At 49.3% G+C, this 7,916-nt stretch overlaps 4 protein-coding genes across 4 annotated transcripts; all 4 read right to left on the bottom strand.

Moving 5' to 3' along the window:
- Nucleotides 1–314: 314 nt before the first annotated feature.
- On the bottom strand, nt 315–785 carry TEOVI_000719100 (uncharacterized protein; the record flags this gene model as incomplete). The annotated part of the gene is made up of 1 exon (XM_067221663.1): nt 315–785. The coding sequence occupies one exon, from the start codon at nt 783–785 to the stop codon at nt 315–317; it is 471 nt and encodes a 156-aa protein (XP_067077764.1).
- Nucleotides 786–1,586: 801 nt separating this feature from the next.
- On the bottom strand, nt 1,587–2,495 carry TEOVI_000719000 (uncharacterized protein; the record flags this gene model as incomplete). Its single annotated transcript, XM_067221662.1, has 1 exon — nt 1,587–2,495. The coding sequence occupies one exon, from the start codon at nt 2,493–2,495 to the stop codon at nt 1,587–1,589; it is 909 nt and encodes a 302-aa protein (XP_067077763.1).
- A 431-nt stretch (nt 2,496–2,926) lies between these two features.
- Nucleotides 2,927–5,092, bottom strand: TEOVI_000718900 (uncharacterized protein; the record flags this gene model as incomplete). Its single annotated transcript, XM_067221661.1, has 1 exon — nt 2,927–5,092. One exon carries the CDS (start codon nt 5,090–5,092, stop codon nt 2,927–2,929), a length of 2,166 nt encoding a protein of 721 aa, XP_067077762.1.
- A 1,316-nt stretch (nt 5,093–6,408) lies between these two features.
- Nucleotides 6,409–6,948, bottom strand: TEOVI_000718800 (uncharacterized protein; the record flags this gene model as incomplete). Its single annotated transcript, XM_067221660.1, has 1 exon — nt 6,409–6,948. The coding sequence occupies one exon, from the start codon at nt 6,946–6,948 to the stop codon at nt 6,409–6,411; it is 540 nt and encodes a 179-aa protein (XP_067077761.1).
- Between the last annotated feature and the right edge of the window lie 968 nt (nt 6,949–7,916).

Here is a 7,916-nt window from a genome sequence, read left to right as displayed (position 1 = left end):
AAAAAAAAAATGATATTGATCACAAACCACTGGTGTAGCGTGCCTGTTACGAATGGGTTCGCAACCCCCTCCCCCCAACTTTCTGTCCTGCCTTCAGTTAATTGAGAGCCACCTGTGTCTAACTCCCTCCTTCTATCTGCTGCTCTCGTAACAACATGAAAGGAAAAAAACAAAAAAAGAAAACAAAAAGCATCGGCAACGGCAGCGAGCCCGATAAAGAGCAAAAAATAAGTAAATGAATATATATATATATATATATTGCATCATTCCCCGACGACCATTTTGTTCCCGACAAGTGTGCACGTTTCATAATGTTACATCACCACTTCAGGATTGGACTCTAGGACGGCTATACGCTGCTGCGACTCTTCTCCCTCTACTTCTACTTCAAATATTCCCACAAACTGGTTGTAACCTGACAGGATGCGCAAACGCAGATATCGTACGGCTTTCCCGTCACCTGTTGGGTCAACAGTTATTCGCTCCCTCTGCTTTTCATTGCCTCCCGTGCGCGGCAACGACAACTTCGAGATAACATCAAAGTTAGTGGGAAGAGCGGAAGTGCAACGTTCCACCAACACATCTTTGGCATCGTGCAGCGTAAGTGCAACACCGGATATGTTTGCCGAGGCCACAGAGCCGACGGAAAATATAATATCTTGAGGAAAACCACCGGTTGTTAGAATAAAGGTGGTTGGATCTCCGTCAATAAGGCACGATGGAGCCATGCTTGCATCATCATTTCGGAATGTTAGATAAACAGGGTCTATGCTCACCTTTGCCATTCGCACTTCTCCCTCTCCTTTTTTCTTTTAAGTTTTATTTCTCTTGATTTCCACGATCTTTCTCCTTTTTTTTTAAAAATTTTCGTTCTATGCAACTACCCTATTTTAAAGTTAGTACCTTTCTTCCCTTTTTTCTTTTTTTGAAAATCCCCCTTTCTTGTTCTCGGTACGGCAGAAATGTCGACGACCAGACGGCCACCTCTAAAAGTTTCAATATTCACAGAACAAAATAAAAGTCAGGGAAATCGGGTAATAGAGGAAACTGTAAGTGCTGTTTGCAACACGGCATCAAGAGAAGAATCAAGAAACCGGCTTATTAGAAACAGTGCATTACAAAACATTGTTAAGCGCATACATGCATATATGTATGTTAATTGTTTGGCGGTCACATCCGAAGTTAGGGAAGAACCATCTCCACCGCCCCCTTTTCATTTCGTTCGCACTCCCTCGGAGGTTGTTGCCCACCCGCCTCTTCACCATCTTCAGTTATTTCTGTTGTGCATCTTGAGAGGCCTTGACACTCAGCATCCCCCACATTTTTAATATTCAGCGTTGTGGTCGCAGAAACACAATCACAAGTGTATGGATGTCGTTGGTGTTGTCACCAATAGGCATCCTTCGCTTCCTGTCCACCTTTTCCGTCCGCGCCGGTAGTCGTGGGTCACAACATTGACGTGACTGGGCGATGACGCAGGACCAAAATATAAGCTCACTATCATTACGTGTCTTCACCTCTCTTGCCAAATAATAATCCTAAAACAAAAATGAGTCCCTTTCCCTGTCCACACAACGGCAGCATCATCATCTCTTCCCCCTGCCCTTCCTCCTCTTCCCTAAACCAGTGCGGCGGGGGCCCAAATCAAACTCCCGTGTGTATCGTATAATTCCCTGTGAAGGCCTATTCGGGTTCTCGTCACCACCACGTGGGGCCCAAATGCTCCCGCTCTTGTCGCTGCCCTTCCGCACTTTCACCTCCCGTATGCGCTCGTCATGTTTCACCTCTCGCTGTACCCTTCGTATGGTCTTGTTAAACACACGCAGTGTACCGCTGTTTAGATCATAGCGACCCGATTGTTTAAGTGGCGTCGGGTCACCCATACGGCGAAGCAGATGAGCTCTCTTGAGTTGCCGCCGCTGGAAGAGGGCAATACGCCGATCTTTAGCAGCATGCAAGGCACTGCCCTGAGTATAATCAACTGCTTCACCATGTGTCTCCCGCTCCCAACTCGCTCGTTGGCGCAGATCCTTCTTTTCCCCTGCCAAGAGGCGAAGACGCTCAGCAAAGCCTACTCCAGTTTTGTTATTTCGTAGGTGGTCATATGTACGTGTGTGTGGAGATGCCGGAGCCCCTCCTCCACTACCGCTGTTGACAACACTCCTACTGCCGCATCCCCCTACCGATGCTGGCCGCTTGCCCCCAATGCGTTCAAACTGCCGCCACGACTCTTCAATGCGCTCCTCCATCGTGGCGTCAGGGGCATGCAAAGCTGCCGTACGAGCATACACATCTTGCAGTTGCTCGTTGATCTTTTGGTGATGTACAAGCAGGTCGCGATGATCCTGCTTAGGAGTTTTGGGGTTCTTGCGGAATGTCTCAGTAGCCTCCGTGGCTTCGTGGTAGTGAATACCGCGATGAAGCGACCGTGGCCCGGGTATGGTCCTGCGTCGTTTTACGAGCTCACGAGTGGCGCGGCTATTCAGAGGTGGCATCACTAAACCTGAGGAAAGGGGAAAACAATGCAAGGAAGAAACAAGCGGCGATGAGGTTGGCGAGCGACATCGTACGTACCCACTCGAAATGCGGTGTGTTAAAAGCAGAAAAATGCTTTTTCATTCTCCTTTTCCAATGTACAGACGGTCGCGGCCCGACGCCGGCACGCACCGGGTGTCGTCACATGGCAACAACAGTTTTTTTTTTTCGAATTATACAACTCGCTCAGGTGGTTCCCAACCGTGCGATGATGATGGAACAATGGAGGATATTAATCAGAGCAACAACTGAAACCATCTTGCTATACTAAAATGCCCTGTCAAACCACAAGGTAACGAAAAGAGCAAAAAAAAATTAGGTAGGGTATTCATTTCACAACGCGAACGAAACAATAGACGATCGATGACTAAAAAGACGTATTCCACACTACTCATCTGCCGTGCGTTAAACGCAATACTTCCAGAACATCGTCTGTACACATTTTGAGGATATTTTTGGTCATGACCAACAGCTCTTCGGCAAGATCTTCTAGAAACTCGTCTCCGGGACACTCCTTCACGGGGAGCCACACAGTCTGGTACAAGGCGTCGCCACATTCCGTAATGGCATGACACTGCACGGGAGGGGATGACTCCACCACTGGCAAGCACGCTGGAAAATGGTACAGCGGTTCAATACAGTAAAGCGCTTCCATTTGTTCGCAGCAAAAATGACATGAAGTGGCTCTATCCCTCATACCCGAGTATGTCACGATGTCCATTGAAGTGCGCAGCGGTTGCCTGCAGGTGCCTGCCGTGAGCAAGCGGCACTCTGTGCACTTAAGGACACGCTCCACCCAATCCTTGGGGTTGGGCGGGTTAGTGTCGCCGTACTCTGAGAGAGACATTGCTTCCACCTCAACAACCGCTGTAAACATTGTTTCCGCCACTCTTTCATGTGGTCTTGGATGCAGGGGGTGCCTGATACGCTCGTCAACTAACCGCGGACTACCCGCGAGGTAGCAACTTATGGCACAACAACGTTCCAGAAACCTGCAACAACGCAGAAGTGTCCGACTTAGTGCCTCAGGTAGTGCGCCCCTATTTCCTGTCAGGACAGCCTTCTGACGCAGGGTAAGCCTCCTACGATGCTTAACTCTCTGCCGCCGCATAGCTCCTAAAAGCAGAGCAATGGCAATATCGCTCACACAAACTTCAGGACTCCCCGCGGCACGAAGCTCAATCCATTCGTTCATACAGTCTGCAGCGCTTTGAAGCAGGATTTTAGAGCAGAAAGGTGAAATGAATAACCTCACTTGCCCACCGGCGCTGTCACTATTGATGTCCTCACCACTACCTCGGGCAACATACTTAATGAGTAATGCAATGACGGTGTGAAGTGCATGCAACACAACGGCAGTAAAGCCGAACAGACCCCGGAGTAGCCTTCCAGTCAGCGTGTGCGAATCAAACAAGAAAACGCATGCACTTGTGTGCTCGTGCTTGCGCGGGTCGGTGTCCTCCTCACCTACGTGGTCAGTACATTCATGGCTATCATCTTTACTCCTCATTGCAGTGCTAGGCTCATTATAATTGCTAGAGTCGCTGCCATTATTATTGATGTTGCTGCTGAAAACAGGGGGGGATGTTGTTGTATACTGTATAAGACCGCATTTCACTACCAACTGCAGCAACACCGAAGCAGTGATTGCGCGGGAACGGACACGAAGTAGAATCCCACCGCGGTGGTTTCCGTCGCCCCCGCTTTGTCCCTCATCCCCACTGTCGTAAACCTTTATGTATCGTACGTCGCACACTCCATGGACGACAGACAGTGTGGACGGAGCATTCATCAACTGGGCTGCCTTCTGCTGCGCCAACCACTTCCAGTCGCTTCCGTTACGGACCGTGTCTTGCGTTGGAGCAACGTCGCTACACTTCACGGGCACACGACCCAAACTGCCAAAAATTCTTCGATTGTCATCGCGCCTAACTGCTGGTGCATCAACTACTGTGGTAGCTTCTGCAGTGTCTGCATTCCTCTGTCCGACCCTCTTTCGTGACGAGTTGCGGCCATCTTCCTGAACGGTGGGTGACGCGTTTCTCGACATCGGTAGCCTCGCAAAGGATTCGGACACTGCGGAAGGTACGGAGACGGTTCGCGACGGCTCCCTCCGTGATAAAGGACTTTGTTCACCACGGTGCGACGACTGGGTTGAGCGCGGTGAGGAAGCCCGGTAAGACTGATTTTGAAACATTTCGCGCATGACGATGTGCTCCCGAAAAAACACCGGCCCGATAGTTCCCCCTTCCCCTCCTAGTTTCGGCTGAAGTATCGCCGGCAAGCGCCGTTCCAATGTGGTGGTCACCTCATGGAGCGGTGGGAGTCGCGGGAACAACATCAACAGGCCTATGCCATTACCGTTATCGTCAGCGTTCCCTTCCTCAACTGATGGCGCCGCACTTGCCTTTGGTGTGTGGGAAGTCCATAGGCACCTAATGTACCGCATGCACACGAACACAATGACGGCCAAAACAAGTGAGGCAACGGTCACTTGCAGTTCGATCAGCGCGTCAGCTTCGCTGGGGAGAAGGAACTGAATGCGGACAATTCGCATGAACCGTTGACTTGTCTTTGCCTGCCGCCCTCAGATACAGGACCAACATCGCATCAATAAAAAAAAACAACAAACAAAAGGACCAAGTGAAGAGGGGACACGCAAAAAAAGAAACAGTTTAGCGATGATGTTGAGGGCGGAGAATACCCGCACTCATAACGGGAATAATAGATAGCATAACAGTCACATAGGCAAAAACACCTCACAATTGCTGAGCCCACTTCATAAAATATGAGAAACAGAAAGCAAAGAAAAGTTAAGCAGTATGATGAGATTGATGTGGGTGAAGCCTATTGAAAAGAGAGAATTCGTTAAACTGCCCAGAAATACAAAACATCAATTGCGTGTGAAAGCAAGACAACCGTTCATTAACTGACTTTAACTCTTTTGCATCGCGCTGAGACCAGCGTGCACCTTCACGGTGGTTACCCACCTTTTGCGTGTTTTGGGGCAATCAATTCCATCTCTTTTATAGTGGGGTATCCCTGAGTCCTCCTTGACCAAGACGGGCGGTGATAAGGCCAAACGCCCCTCTCCGCTGCTTGGCATAGCGAGAGCATTCCTCCTGCTCTTTGAGATCGGTTTCCCCCTTTTTCTCTCCCGAAGTCAGAGAGGAAAATGGGTCTCACTGAAAACGATAAGCAACTACCGTTTAGAGTGGGAATGTGGCTGTGGCACCGCCCTTCCCCCCCAATTTGTGCAACATCCCCCGAGTCGTTGGCATAAGGCTCCATGAAATGTTCCCAAGCGAGGTTCCAAATGCCAGTTGTGCTGGAATTAGCCTTACAAGTGCCCCCGACACGATGCAGCAGGACCGGCCTCGTAGTAAAATGACTGCTTGCCGTGCTTCACCCAATCCCTCGTCACTTATCCCATAGTACCAGTGGCACACCCGGTGCTTATATGTGTAGTATTGCTCCACGAAACATGAAGATAATGAAGAAGCACAATCAACCAACCTTGATCAGTAGATGTTGCACCCACCAATCGCCAGGACTGCTGTGATGACAGCGCCAGCGATATTTTGATAGCTTCGAACAAAGAAACTACTAAGGGATCGAGACCAAAAGACAATAAAAAGGCACAAAGGGAGCTGCACTCGGGGCACGAGGATAAACTGTTACCGACGGCCATTAACGAGGGTTGGTTGAAGTCACAGCTAAAAGGCAGAGTGATTTGCGCCGGAATATGTGTCAGTCGGCACGCCCCTAACAAACTCCGTCGGTAGCCGTTCGTATGCTCAGGGAAATATAGCTCTGTTTGTGGACCAATTAGTTATACAAGCCGACGGGAAAGGGGACGGGGAAGCAGCCATGTTAGTATGCGAACGGGTCAACTTGTTTCGCATACCGCATCTCCTGTTCAAGGTGTTCAGTTTCTTCTTCTGTCCACTCGTTCTCCAGCTGAAGATATGTGCGCAACCTTGCAGCTCCCTCCATAATGGAAGGTGCCTCCTTTGCAATTTCATTCACACGCTCTGCTACATAGGCACCGAGAAGCTCCCGCAGTTCCACAACGCACAAGAAGCACGCACACTCAAAGAGCGGCATAAGTATCTCACGCCGTTCAGCACCGCGGACAAAATCCAGATTCCACTCCGGAACAAAGTCTCTAAGGGACCCTGTGAGGGGCCTACGTGCGTCAATAACGAATCTGCTGCTCTTTTCAAGGTAATCGGCAACGGCGCGCAACACTTCTGTAGAGAAACCAAGTTCGATCTCTGGCATCTCTGTGCATCCACTTTCATCTAACTCAGCGAGCCTTTGCAGAAGTCCGATATGATTCCATGCAGAAGCGGCCGGAATCGAAACGGTCTCACCATTGGGCGACACAAGTGTCACATCGCAAGCAGCCATTGGAAAAGCCACCCCCGCGACTTTACCGTTTCTTTCCTTTTCCTTGCTTCTACAAAGTCGTGCTTGACGGTGGCATCCATAAAAGAAAAGAGGTGGCACACATATTTATTACCTCAGTTGTAGCCCCATTATCAACTCCCAAGAAATCTCTTCACAATTGATACCGACAACAAGGGATAAAGCGATCGATAACTGCTACCCGGGTAGTTTTTGTTCCCGTCGCTAATGCAGCTGAAATTGCGCACCGGCGAACGAGTGTCATTAAACACACACACAAACCAGTGTAAATATATCCCAATCATGTGCCCCTCTGCGACGCATCCATAGAATGGTTTTCAGACGCCGCGGGGTTTGTTTTTTCTCGGTGTCCATAAGGAAGAAGTCTGGCAGAGGCTTCAGAAACATGTGAGGAATAAAAAGTAATTAAAATAAGACGCAAGGCACGGTGATTAAGGTTTTAGTTTGTGTACACTTGCATCTGAAGACAGTATCTTCCTCTGAGTAACAGCCCCTTGATTTTCCACCCACCCATCTGTCCTTACTTCTCTCCATCCCTTTGCCTGTGCACACACTTATCCCAGCGTAGGTAAAATATACAAACGAACATATATATATATGCTTGTGGGTGTACTTGCGTGTACGACACTGCCCATCCAGCTTCGGTTTCATTCAATTACGTCCCCTTCCTCCTCGAACCGTGGCTCAACAACCCACCTTTGGCCGTTCTGTCCCCACTTATCACAAGAAAATCGACCCCCATCCGGCGTCCCCTGCCCTTCGTCACTTTAGTTATGCCTACGAGAGCAAGAAAGCGAAGATAGTGGCCCAAACGAAGCGCGAAAAAAACAACATGAAAACAGGAAAGGTCTAGTTGCAGCACAAACGTATTATATTAGCCAATGGAAAAGAGAATACCACAACATGGGGTCCGAGCACGCTTAACCAAGTGAATCAACGTGACCAGCCAG

Source organism: Trypanosoma equiperdum (assembly GCF_001457755.1).
Source record: "Trypanosoma equiperdum strain OVI genome assembly, contig: ctg_1474, whole genome shotgun sequence".
NCBI classification, from domain to species: Eukaryota; Euglenozoa; class Kinetoplastea; order Trypanosomatida; family Trypanosomatidae; genus Trypanosoma; species Trypanosoma equiperdum.
The sequence above is the reverse complement of the archived record's forward strand: the minus strand, read 5'-3'. Positions and strand labels throughout refer to the sequence as shown.